Source organism: Castor canadensis, chromosome 7 (genome assembly GCF_047511655.1).
Source record: "Castor canadensis chromosome 7, mCasCan1.hap1v2, whole genome shotgun sequence".
Taxonomy (NCBI): Eukaryota; Metazoa; Chordata; class Mammalia; order Rodentia; family Castoridae; genus Castor; species Castor canadensis.
In genome coordinates this window covers 115900528-115914073 of record NC_133392.1, presented here as the reverse complement: position 1 = coordinate 115914073, position 13546 = coordinate 115900528, and the positions used below count along the sequence as shown (strand labels likewise).

The 13546-nt window shown below is 44.5% G+C and overlaps 2 protein-coding genes and 1 long non-coding RNA gene across 3 annotated transcripts in view; all 3 read right to left on the bottom strand.

Annotated features, from left to right (window-relative positions):
* The window catches only part of Oma1 (OMA1 zinc metallopeptidase), a 133519-nt gene extending 125725 nt beyond the window's left edge, over positions 1-7794 (bottom strand). Inside the window, exon 1 of the mRNA XM_074079989.1 lies at positions 7682-7794. The gene's annotated coding sequence lies outside the window, so the exon portion shown is untranslated. The remainder of the gene's footprint in view (positions 1-7681) is intronic.
* On the bottom strand, positions 5756-7638 carry Tacstd2 (tumor associated calcium signal transducer 2). Its single transcript, XM_020185084.2, has one exon. It carries the CDS (start codon positions 7387-7389, stop codon positions 6430-6432), a length of 960 nt encoding a protein of 319 aa, XP_020040673.1. The 5' UTR covers positions 7390-7638; the 3' UTR covers positions 5756-6429.
* A 563-nt stretch (positions 7795-8357) lies between the features above and the next one.
* LOC141424932 (uncharacterized) lies at positions 8358-9475 on the bottom strand. Its single transcript, XR_012449898.1, has 2 exons — positions 9146-9475; positions 8358-8554 (listed from the first exon to the last, which is right to left on the bottom strand). It is a non-coding gene; the product is annotated as an uncharacterized lncRNA (long non-coding RNA).
* Positions 9476-13546: the final 4071 nt, after the last annotated feature.

Sequence of the window (13546 nt, the reverse complement as noted above, 5' to 3'; positions counted from 1 at the left end):
AATAGCCTCAAAAAAAATCAAATACCTAGGAGTAAATTTAACAAAGGATGTGAATGACCTCTACAAGGAGAATTACAAATTCCTGAAGAAAGAGATCAAGGAAGACTACAGAAGATGGAAAGATCTCCCGTGCTCATAGATTGGTAGAATCAACATAGTAAAAATGGCTATACTACTGAAAGCAATCTACATGTTTAATGCAATTCCCATCAAAATCCCAATGACTTTCATCACAGAGATTGAAAAATCTACCCTAAAGTTCATTTGGAAACACAAGAGACCATGACTAGCTAAGGCAATACTCAGTCAAAAGAACAATGCAGGAGGTATCACAATACCTGACTTCAAACTATATTACAAAGCAATAACAATAAAAACAGCATGGTACTGGCACAAAGACAGACATGAAGACCAGTGGAACAGAACAGAGGACCCAGATATGAATCCACACAACTATACCCATTTTTGACAAAGATGCCAAAAATACACGATGGAGAAAAGACAGCCTCGTCAACAAATGTTGCTGGGAAAAGTGGTTACCTGTCTGCAAGAAACTGAAACTAGATCCATGTCTATCACCTTGTACAAGTATCAACTCAAAATAGATCAAGGACCTAAATATCAGACCTGAAACTCTGAAGTTACTACAGGAAGGAGTAGGAAACACTCTGTAACTAATAGGTATAGGCAAAGACTTCCTCATACAACCCCAGCAGCCCAGCAACTAAGAGAAAGGATGGAAAAATGGGACTTCATAAAATTGAAAAGCTTCTGCACAACAAAAGAAATGGTCTCTAAACTGAAGAGAACACCCACAGAGTGGGAGAAAGTATTTGCTAGCTATACATCAGACAAAGGACTGATAACCAGAATATACAGGGAACTTGAGAAACTAAACTCTCCTAAAATCAATGAACCAATTAAGAAATGGGCAACTGAACTAAACAGAACTTTCTCAAAAGAAGAAATTCAAATGGCCAAAAATCAAGTGAAAAAATGCTCACCATCTCTATCCATAAAGGAAATGCAAATCAAAACCACTATGATTCCACGTCATCCCTGTTAGAATAGCCATCATCTAAAACACCACCAACATGTGTTGGTGAGGATGTGGGGAAAAAGGAACCCTAATCTATTGCTGGTGGGAATGCAAGCTGGTGCAACAACTCCAGAAAAAAATTTGGAGGATTCTTAAAAATCTAAACATAGATCTGCCATATGATCCATCTATCCCACTCCTGGGGATTTATCCAAAGGAATGCAACACAGGTTACTCTAGAGGCACCTGCACATCCATGTTTATTGCAGCACTATTCACAATAGCCATGTTATGGAAACAACCAGGGTGCCCCACTACTGATAAATGGATCAGGAAAATGTGGTAGTTTACTATGATCTTCTTTGCATCAAGATTCTAGGCTCTTGACTGAGTGAAACACAAGGCCATATTCCTTTTCTATCATTTGGATGCATACGAACAGCTAAACTCATGCTAAATACTATTAAGTTACTCAGATACATTTCTTTTACTTGACTGTTTTCCTCCCAAATCGTCATGGCATGTGTGCTTCTCTGGAGTACCCAATCTTTACACTCTTGGAAGCAGAAAAAACAAACAAACAAACAAAAAGAAAGTGTGGTACTTGTACACAATGGAATTTTACTCAGCCATGAAGAAGAATGAAATCTTACCATTTACAGGTAAATGAATGGAACTGAGAACATCATTCTGAGTGAGGTTAGCCAGGCTCAGAAGACCAAAAATCATATGTTCTCTCTCACATGCAGACTTTAGATCTAGGGCAAATGCAGCAATGTGGTTGGACTTGGATCACATGACAAGGGGAGAGCACAGATGGGAAATATAGGAATAGGTAGAAAACCCAAAACATGAAAGCATTTGATGTCCCCACTCCAGAGGAACTAATACCGAAACCTTAAATCAACAGAGGTTAACATGAGAAGGGGATCAGGAACCAGTGCAAAGATCAGTTAGCGATGAATCAACATGGTTTGTAACACATTTGTACATAGAAGTTAATGCTACGAATATTTCTGTATAGCTATCCTTAACTCAACTAGCAAAACGCTTTGTCTTCCTTATTATGCTTATGTCTTTTTTTCAACAAAATTAGAGATAAGAGCAAAACAGGTTCTGCCTGGGAGTGAGGGGGGGAGGGAGGGAGAGAGTGGGGGTCAGGGTTAGGGGGGAGAAATGACCCAAACAATGTATACACATGTGAATAAATGAATTAAAAAAAGATTTCTGATTGATTTTGATTTTGAAATATTTGTATATACACAATGAGATATCTTGGAATATGACTCCTCTAAACATGAAATTCATTTGTATTTCACATATATCTTAAACACATAGGCTGAAGATAAATTTGTTCTCTCTCTCTCTCCTTTCCTTCCTCTTTCTCTATACTGGAGATTAAACCCAGGACAGTCTATGTGCTAGGCTCCCAGTCCTTTGTTTGTGTTTTATTTTTGAGGTAGGGTTTCACTAACTGTGCCTGGGGTTGAGCTGTAACTCATGTTCCTGCCTCCACCTCCTGAGTAGCTGGAATTACAGGCATGAGCCGCCACACCACCATCTAGAATATTTTTAGGGCACCTGTGTTTTGATTGGGACTCATCACATGAGGTCAGGTATGGAATTTTCCACTGTGGCATCATGTCAGTGCTCAAAATGTTTCAGATTTTGCAGCATTTGGAATTTGGGGGTTTAGAAAAACTAACCTGTGGTTTGAAATGATAGACATTTGCTTCTCCCTCACATCATAGTTGAAGATCAGTGTGCCATCTGGCTGGGCATAGCTGTTTTATACAAAGCAGGTGCCATGGCTCTACCTCTGTAAATAGGTGGTGCTTGCATCCCTAACAGCAAAAGTCTAAGAACAGAGATGTTCTCATAAGAAAGTGGAGTGGAAATTCTATTCATAGTTTACTAGAATGAGTTCAGCCACCGCTGGTAAATTTTTCCCTACATTCTTTGGGTGACTTGCAGTAGTTCAAACAGGAGTGAAACCTCAGTAAATAGTCTTTTCAGGTCTTCTGTCTGCATGTTCTACTTTACAAATAAGAATATAGCAGCCAAGTAATTTCACAGCTCATCCATTTTACATTTCACCAAAACATCTCTCCACTTAAGTGACATTCAAAGCCACAATTTAACCACAATTTAAGAACAGAAATGACCAAGAAAAAATAAATAAACAGGAGGCCATAGGGAGGCAAGCAGAATGAACCCTAGATGGGATAGAATCAGGGTTTTGAAACTGTCAAGTAGTACTCCACCCGACTTGGGAAGCCCCTTCTCTCTGGGCTTCAGTAGAATGGGGGTATTGGACTAAATGACCTGCTTTTCAGCTTCAACATTCTACTTAGAAAATGATGAAGCAAAAAGTATGTAAGAGGAGGGGATAATTTTAAAAATTCCTCTAACTAAGGAGACTGCAAGAGTAGAGAAAGCCCTGGTGATTGAGACAAGGACATCAGTGAGCCTTCTGGAGACTCAGAAGACAAGCTGCAACCTGCTGGGTGAGCCGCACCTGCTTCTCACATTCCTTTTGAGCCCAGCCCCAGGCCTGAGCTCAAAGCAGTGAATGGTAAATTTGAGAAGGAGTTGGAATCCTGGAGGTGGAGACTGCGCCCTGAAGGTAGCTGGGTCAGGAGACCTGAGCACAATCTCAAAGTAGAACCATGGGATAGCAACCTGAGCCAGGAAGGTAAAGCCAAGGCTCTAAACCCTGGCTTTGGCAAAAGGACATGAACTCATGAGTTTAGTCAACCTCTTCTGACCTCAGTTTTCTCATGTTTATCATGGATAAAATTAGAAAAAAAAAATGTAAATATACTGAGCTCTTGCCACATACATAGAGAGGGATTGGTAGTTTCACTGACCAGTTGAGCAGACAAAGGAGTTACATGACTGCCTCATCCAAAGGAGCAGGATCTAACTTCAGTTATTCTCAGTAATCAGTATCACAAAGATCATACACACAAAAGTGCTTTTTGAACTGTGAGGGCTATTAAGTGCAGGGAGTCATAGTCTAGCACTATTGCAGAAACTTAAGTGTTACACAGAGAAGACATTCTGATAGAAGACTGCCCATTCAGCCCTAATCTGTTTATTTTCTAGACAGTCCAGTGGTGGTTTTTTGAAGTGACTCTTGAAACAGCGAGGCTTTCTTGTTCCAGCTATGCTACAGGAACATTAATCTTGAGAAGTTATGTTTTCTTTTCACCTATGAAATGAGGGTAGGTCAGAGGATCGCACAGTCCCATCGGCTAAGGCACTTGGGTGACTCAGGAAGGGGAAAGCACCTAGGAAGCTGGGAGTAGAGTCTCACTCTCATTGTTACCTGTTCTAACCTCTGGCACTTCTGCCACCATTCCACTGCAAGGGGCCAGCTGATATCTGCCCTCTCCCCTTGTGAAGTCCCATTTGAGGCTGGAAGAGTTCCTTCCTTGCTGGGGTGGCAGCAGACACTGAGATCCTTGGTGATGTTAATGTATTCATTCCGCTAGCATTCAAAACCTTTAGCTCCAAACTGAAGAGACAGTGAAGAGACAGTAACTAGCGCTGTCTCCTATTCTAATGGTACTTCAGTTCTGACAGTCAGCATAGACTGCAGAGGTGAGGTGGGAGGAGAGTCATGACATGTTTTCCTGGGGTCGGGGAGGGAACTGAAGTTCTGGATCTATTTATTTGTTGTGAATATTTGATATACCAGTCACTTCCTCCTTTACACACACTCAACACTCATTGTAGCATCAGCTTCCTGATTTTTTTTTTTTTTTGAGGTACTGGGGCTTGAACTCAGGGCCTACGCTTCAAGCCACTCTACCAGTCCTATTTTTGTGATGGGTTTTTTTTTTTTTTTTTCAAGATAGAGTCTCATAAACTATTTGCCCGGGCTGGCTTCAAACTGTGATCCTCCTGTACTCTGCCTCCTGAGTAGCCAGGATTACAAGTATGAGCCACCAGCTCTGGGCAGCTTCCCAGTTACTGCAGTAACTTGTTTACCTTCTAGGCTGCCCACAGTGACACACTTGGTTTCACATAAATGAATATGAATGAGTGGAAAGGAGATAAGCATGAAGGAGTCAATGGCTGTTTTTCTACAGCTAATAGAAAATAAAGGATCTTCAAAGTACATTACTAATAAAACCTTAGGGAAACAACCCATACACACATAGCCAGATCATAGAGTCACTACAGACAAGCTGTAGTTAGTGTGTGGGAAAGTTGTTTAACCTCTTAGAGCCACAACACTGAGATTAGGAAATTTGCCCAAGGGCTAAGTGAGAATAGTACCTCCTATTTCAAAGGAGGGCTGGGATTCAGAGATAGGGTTTGTGAAAGAAATCACTAGTGGGAAGCTTTATTCAGTGATAGTCAAAGAAGTTTGACACCCCCCCCACACACATACACACAATTAAGGCTGCTAGTTTTAGCCTCCTCCCTCAAACCACCCTCCATCTTTAAAAGAGGTTTCCAAATCTCCCCCACCCCCACCCTCTGGGTATGAAATCCAAGGCAAGGGCTCTACCACTGAACATTTCCAACCCTCCAAATAATCTTAGAAAGAAGAGCACTTATACAGGCCAGTTAGGTCAGCTCTGGATATACTGGAGTGGCCACTTGTGCAAAGAAGTGTTAGTTTGAAATAACCCAAATCTTGAGAAATTAGATAGAGGAAACAAAAGTGGTGTAACTCTGGAGGGAGTTTTCACACACTCCATCTTTTGGTTTGTGGCTTTCCCATATTTTATTAAATTCATTTTTTTAAAAAATCACAGCAGCATTATCAAAGACGGCTTATATACAAACATTTTACAAAAGAAAACATTACTAATTCCAGCTATCCTAAAGGTGAGTTGAGGAATACACGCTGCTTCCAACAAAGACATCTAAAATGTGTTCAGGTGGCGGAAACCGGCTTCTATCCTGCTATCGATGTGGCAGATGATACAAACTATGGCAATGAGGACACTACACGGGCCCGATTAATAAACTTCTCTTCTCCTCGGGAAGGCCAAGTAACTTAAACCAAGACAGTAAATACGCTGCTTGCATCTAAACCCTTTTGAGCCTTAGTCACTTGAAAACAACTCTGTGCTGTCAGTCACTTGCTTCTAACACATTTCAGGGCGCCATCCTTTCCTTAACTCTGCGGGGCGGGGGAGAAGAGGGATCAGGTTTCTTGTTGGGCCAAAAGGCAAGGCATTTTAGAAATGCTTCCTTCAAGACAGAAGGCAGAAATAAGTGACCCCGAAACCAGGATCTAGCAAACTTGATGTGTATGGAGAGGGGAGGGAGAGGGTAAGGTTTGGGGAGAATTAATGCCTCCTTTAGGCCAAGAATCAAGAAGCATGACTCACTCCGATACCCTACCCCACCCTGCCTCACCAGGCAACCTACAAGCTCGGTTCATTTCTCAGTTCCCCCATCTCCTTGATCTCCACCTTCTTGTACTTCCCTGACTTCCTACGGTTGGTGATCACCAGGACGACTACGCCGGCGACAAGGGCCACTGCGACCACCGCGATGACGGCGATGAGGCCCGCGGTAAGGCGCTTCATGGAGAACTGGGGAGGTTTCTCGTCCAGGTAGTAGATGAGTGTCTGCTCCACTTGCAGGGGTTCCCCGCGGACACGCACGTCCAGATCACGGCGGCCCTGGAACAGCGACTCGCCCTTGACGTCCCTCTCGAAGTAGTAGGCGGCGTCTCCGATGTCCACGTCGCCGGGGGCCTTCTGCGATGCGTTCTGCCGGAGCTCGATCTGGATGGTGGGCTCCTCGTAGTGCACCGCCGCCACGAACCTGGGGTGCAGGCGATAGCGCTCGTGGAAGAGCCGCCGCAGCTCGGTGTCCAGGTCCGAGTGGTTGAAGGCGCGGTCTGTCTGGCGGTGGCGCAGGTCGATAAGGATGTGATGGGTGCGCACCACCTCGTCGCAACGCAGGCTCTGATCACCCTTGTCTGTGCGGCGCACGCCCACCGAGTTCACGCACCAGCACACCGACGTCTGGTTGCACTGGCGCGCCTTGAAGCGGCCCTCGTGGTCGCACTCGGGGTCGTAGAGGCCATCGTTGTCCAAGATCGCATGCTCGCTAGGCCGCACCAGCGTGCGGCCGGTCTTCGGGGCGGTCATGCGCGCCTTAAGCAGCAGGCACTTGGAGGTCAGCGTGGAGCAGTCGACCACCACTCTGGAGCCGAGCGCGCGGCACTGGCAGCGGCCGCCGGGGCCGTCCGGGCTGCACACGGTCATCCTGTTGGTGGGGCACGTGCAGTTGTTCTGCGCCGCCGCACAGCGAGTCACCACCAGCACCAGCAACACCAGCAGCGGCGGTGGCGCGAAGCCCGAGCCCCTGGCCATGGTGGGGCGGAGAAGCGCGGACCTGGTGATGGCGGACGAGGCTCTAGGACTCGGCGGACTCCGGCTCCTGCGCCTGGGACAGTCTGCCGCCCGGCCGCTTCCCTCCTGCTCTTATACTCGGTCCGACAGGCCCGGCAGGTTCGCCTCGACTCATCCAATGGTATTTGGGTGACACATCCCCGTCCCACGGAGGGCCTAGCCGGCCCTGCGCCGCCCGCGATAGGATCAGGGCAGGGGAAATTTCCCCTCCTCCTCCCGACCGAAAACCCGGCAGAGGAAAACCGATACTCACCTGTGGCTGTGGCAGCCGGGACCCGGCCCCACCCTGGGAGGACCCGCCCTCCGCGCTGCCTCTGGCTTGGGATCTGTCCTGGTTGCTCTTCCAGGCAGATTCTTAGCAGGTTTACTGAGAAGTGCAGCTCAAGACATTCGCGCTCCTCCCCATCCCGCCCCGAGACTCGCCTCCTTTTCTCTCTCCCTTCCCCAAGTTTTTCTCCCTTCAAGTTCCTTTACTCTCTGTCTTCCCCGCCCCCCCCCCGCCATTTCTCCTAATAGCACACATTTGCATAATGTGCCATCACAAACATTGTCTCAGCCTCATACCAGTCCCAACAGTTATGGATCCACAGGCATGGACTGAGGTTCAGAGACCTAAAGTCATACAGCCATCAGTTTTCCTCAGATTCCTGGGAGAGGTCTTTGGTTCTCTGCCTGGCTGTTATGAGACTGAAAATAAATATTTGTGGAAACAAAGTGGCTGCAGAATCTGAAGAAAAATTAGGAAAGCAGTTGTTACTACATCACAGGTAAACGCAGCTGTTCTGGTGTCCACTATGTTAAAAGTTCTGTTAAACACTCCTTTCTTTCTTACACACACACTCACACTTACATACACAATATTTATGTCTGTATTTGGTGTAGCGATGAAAAGGAACAAATTCTTAAAGAGCCAGCTAGACCACAAGGGGTTCTTTGTACAATTTTATTCTAAAGGAGCAAATTATTGCTTTTCTTTTTCTGTATCCCATGTAAGTAGCTGAACCACTGAACATAATGAAAGAATGGAGCCTGTGAGAAATTGCTGGTCTGCCACTGTGGCTCCTTTAATGGAATGGAGGGGTTGCAATCTCTTTTTGAATCATTGAGAAAGTTCAGGATTCCAAAGCTGTGGTAAAATTAACAATAATTAGCAAGCTACAATTATTCCCAGGCCCTCCATCAAAGCACATTTTATATATTCAGCATTTAATGCACACCACCAGTAGAACAAGGGTGTTGTTTGACACATGAAAGCCAGCCGGGCCTCTTCCCCATTAATTTTCAAGCAATTCCTGAGGCAGGTAGATGGAAACATATTATTTTGTCTTTATAGGTAGAGGAAGTGCAGATGCAAGGGACAATTTCTAATCCACAAATGCCAGGAATTGTGGTGCTACCCCTGTGCTCTTATCCCCACTGTCTCTCTGCTCAGGTCTTGGACAAATAGCCTAGCCAGCTTCTAGTTTCTCTCCCCTTCTTCAGTTTGTGTATTCTTCCTCAGAGAAAACTTTGCCCATCTACTCTCTGCTAAGAATACTTCAAGCTTAGAGAGTGTGTGTGTGTGGGGGGGGGGGTGCTCATGATTCTCAGGATAAAATTCATACTTCTTAAATTAACATGTGAAATCATCCCTCTATGACCTGATGGGCAAGCTACTAAACTTCTTTGTGCCTTAGTTTCCTCATCTGTAAAATGGGATTGATAAAAAAGCACCTACCTTATAAGATTAAATGTGAGAATTAATGTCAATAAACCATCTGGTAGAGTATCTGCCAGTATCTGTGTAGTAAGCAATGGATAGGCGTTACCTTCTGTCATTGTCATAGCTCTTGTTATTATTATCCTGAGCAAGGTTGCTCCAGCCTTCCTTATGCTTTCAAGTGTTTGCAAAGTCATCCACCTGGAGTCTCCCCTTCTTCATCTATTCAGTGCATAACTGTATTTTTCTACTCAGCTTTTGGCTAACGTCCAGGAAGTCTTCCCTGATGAAGGCTTAGTAATCTGCCTCTTCTCTGTGCTTTCTTACTCTTGTGCCTCTTAGGGTTAGTACACCCTGTCTTTTCTGAGTTTCTGTCTCCACCTGTAAATAGCTACTAGCGTCTCTATCTCATAGCTTATTGATTCTGAGAATCAAATCTAAATCGATGAGACAGTAGATGCCAAAGCTTTGAAAATTCTCAGATTGCAAAAACATTATATTGTGTTTTTATACTTCATCTTAGCCAAAAGGCCAAGAAGTGATGCATTTGTATTTTTAAAATATTTATCCTGTCTTCTCACTTTTCCAGTGATTGACTAGTCACAATTTTCTCTAACTGGCAGAGCCACCTGGGCATCATTCTATCAGCTCCTGGGCTGGCAAGAGGAAAGCCAGTGGAGGAGGAATGTGTGTAGATGATACAATGAGTTCTTAGCTAAGACAGGGCCAAGTGGCTGCACTATTGGGGCGGGTGTGCTGAGGTCTCTAAGCTTCAACTATGTTAGGTACTAGAAGGATTGGAATAAAAGGAGCCCAGTCTCACTGTCCTCTGTGGGAAGATGGAGTAAACCAAAAAATGACCTCCAAATCCCCCTGAACCACCTCCTTAACTTCTGTGGTTCTGCCAAGCTTGCCCCAACAGGCATACAAACACCAGAATGAGTTCATTAAGTAAACGCACCCACACAGCCCCAGCCCTGATACTCTCTTCCTCCATTTCCTACCAAGTTCCAAAAGATATTATGTATTAGCTATTCGTCTTTGTATTTTTAATTGTAATTTTTAAACAGCTAACAAATGCTTTCCATCAACTCAGGCTTGCCAGCTGTTTACAAGGGGAAGGAACCACATCTGAACACAGTAGCTCCAGCACTAGCAAATATATGAGAGGCACTAAGTATGTGCATTGGATTAATTCACATCGAGCTGTGCCACAATGTTACATTATCAACATGCTCTCCCAGGATTGTGCATGTGGAACACTTCAGCGCTTCTCTCTTAGCCTAAGTCACACCACCCATCCCAGCCATGAATCTCCATCCGTACTCTAGCTTGCCTTCCATGCACCCAATTTCAAGGAAGTCTGGGTAATGATGCCCTGAGTGTTACTTTTGCTTTTATGCTTGATCCCAAACTTTTACTGGCCTTGCTTAAAGGAAGAAGGGATGTATTCTGATGAGGACAAGAGCACCATGGGATTCTGCAGACAAAACATGTAGCATGGTTGAAAGAAAACAGGCTTTGAATCCAGTGAAACTTAACCTCAAATTCTGGATTCAAACCACCACTCACTGGCTGTGTGGTTCTGAGCAGTTATTTTACCACTCAGACCCTCCAGTTCCTTAAATGTAAAATGGGGGTAGTAATGCCTACATTTCCCCAATGTCTGTGAAAAAAGATTCCCACCTTATTAAGACACACTATTCTCCCACTGGATCTCTTGTGCTCTGTTTTATAAACTCTTAGTGATTATCTAATTCTCCTTGGTATGAGGCTAAGACCAACATGGGAGTTTTATATTCAAGAGCATAAGATATTAAAACAAAACATACACACAAACTATATTTTATTAATCAAAAATCCAGTACTTACCATCCATAATTTATTTTAACGATTCAAGAATACAAAACGCCCAACACGGCGTTTGGCATGTACTGAGTAGAATAGTCCTAGCTTTACTATCAGCTGTCTCAGAAATGTAAGGATGTTTTGAGGTCACTAAAAGCTTTTGCACAAAGCCAGTGATTATGGGAGCAGCTGAAGATCAAGTCCAAGGAATTGGGTGCTAGGGAGGAGAGCTGCTGAGAACCTCTGATTCCAGAATGGAGGAATACAAAGAATATCTGAGGCAGATGCAACTTTGTCCTATTAACTCCATTATTTGCTGGAATCCCTACGATGCCCCTGGGAAGCAGGCAGGGAAGATATTTTTATCCCTATCTTATACACACGGAAACAGTCCTTGGGAGGAGAAGGGAAGAAACTGCCCATCATCACATACTTCTAAGTGGTGAGGCCATGTCTGGAATCCAGGTCTCCTGACTGCAAATGTGTACAGAAATTAACAAAGATGGAATTAGCACCTGGGTGAAAGAGATTAAGATCTCTCAGGTTCCTGGGGTTTTCTTTTATTTCTCCTTTCCCTTCCTTGTACAAATATTTTTAGAAAGTTCTGATTTCATAACTGAGTAAGCTAACTGAGTAAGTCACAGCTGTGAGCCCATGCCTAAAAACTCTAGGGCTTTTGCCATTAACTACTCTTCCAGGGGTAGGTGGAGAAAAAGGGGTGCTAGGGAGGAGAGCTGCTGAGAACCTCTGATTCCAGAATGGAGGAATACAAAGAATATCTGAAGCAGATGCAACTTTGTCCTATTAACTCCATTATTTGCTGGAATCCCTACGATGCCCCTGGGAAGCAGGCAGGGAAGATATTTTTATCCCTATCTTATACATACGGAAACAGTCCTTGGGAAGGGAAGGGAAGAAACTGCCTGTAAAGAAACAGCCTGCATTTGAATTCTGCACTGCCACTGATTAGCCATGGACCTTGGGCGGCTTCTTCACCTGCCTTGGTTCCCTTTTATCCAGACTGGGATAACCTCTTACTGCTTAGATATATCTTGAGGACCCAGTGGTGAGGTGGCTGCCCAGTGCTGCATTGGGAAGATTCCTCACTCTTCTTTCTGGACTAACCACAGTCAGCTGCAGTAGGAGCCTCTTTGGAGACAGTGGACAGTGCTGCAAGGCCAGGCAGGGTGTCCTTCCTCTTCTGAGGGCAGTGGAGCTGGGGAGGAAGCAGAATGCAGCCAGAAATGCAGACAGTGCAGAGAGGAAGTCAGCTATGGTGAATGCCAGCTCAGGATGAAGGAAGGAGGTCCCAATAAGCAGAACATTGAAAAGGAAGCCGACCCAGGGTCCTATGGGGTTAGGGTGCAGAGAATGGAATAAACAAAGTGAACACAACTGTATCTTCATGTGACTCAGGTACTGGGAAATATCAGAATTCAAAAGAGCCAAGGGCTAAGTACACTCTATTTTTTTATTTGCTTAAAATTTTCATAATAAAAAAAATTCATGTTATATCATTCCCACAAAGAAAGTTTTAGAGGAAGTATTTGGGGGGGGGGGTAAATTTACTGGTTTTGCTTCTGCTTGTCTTTTTCTCCATTTCCATAGCTTCTCTACTAATATAAACTCCATTTGTTGATTATCATGTTATAAATTCCTCATAATCTCCAGCAACTCTATAAAATAATTATTCCTGTCCCCATTTACCTGAGCAGGAAGTTGAGGCTTAAGGTCACACAGTTTGGAGCAGTGGAAAAGAGATTTGAACCCTGGTATGATGACACAAACATTTTTCTTTCTCTCTTTCCCTCTCCTCCTTTCTCTCCTCCTCCTCCTCCTTCTTCAACATGGTCTCCATATGTAGGCCACACTGTCCTTGAATTCACAATCCTATTGCTTCCACCTCCTTAGTGCTGAGATTACAGGTATGCACCACCACACCCAGCTACATAGACATTTTCCCATGACAAGATTTAGTTTCTTGCTGAAGGCTCCAAATGAGCCAGAGTAGGTCAAAGATGTTAGGATGAGAAGCTGGGAGTGGTCTGGGTCCTGAATGCTCAGGGAATGTTTGATCTTTTCACTTTTCTGGAAGACAATACACCTCTGTTTGTACTTGCCCATGATGGGTGGGGTCTGACTCCATTTTTTAAAAGAGAAGTTGGTGTGATTCCACCTGAAAGTATGTCATGGTTCCTTTCAGATTCTCCTATGCTTTCTACATGATTTCCTTGTGCTGAGTTATATACCATCCATAGAGCCCCACTCATTCTGGCCTCTCCCTCTAGAGGTAGCTGGCTTCTTTTCCAAGGACTTTACGGTAGGAGGAAAGCTAGTACAATACCCAGTACCTTTGTGCTTCTTTTGTTGTCAATCTCACTGGGCAAACAATTTCTGGAAAGATCTGGCAACAAATGAAGAAAGATTGGGAAATCTTTTCCCTGTGTTCCTGTGGCAGCCACATGGCTGACACCCACAGAAATGACTCATGGTGCTTCCTTTCCCAGGGCCAGCCAGGTGATGTGTGAAGCCCCATTGAGGGGGTGTGCAGGTGTTTGCTGTTTCTAATCA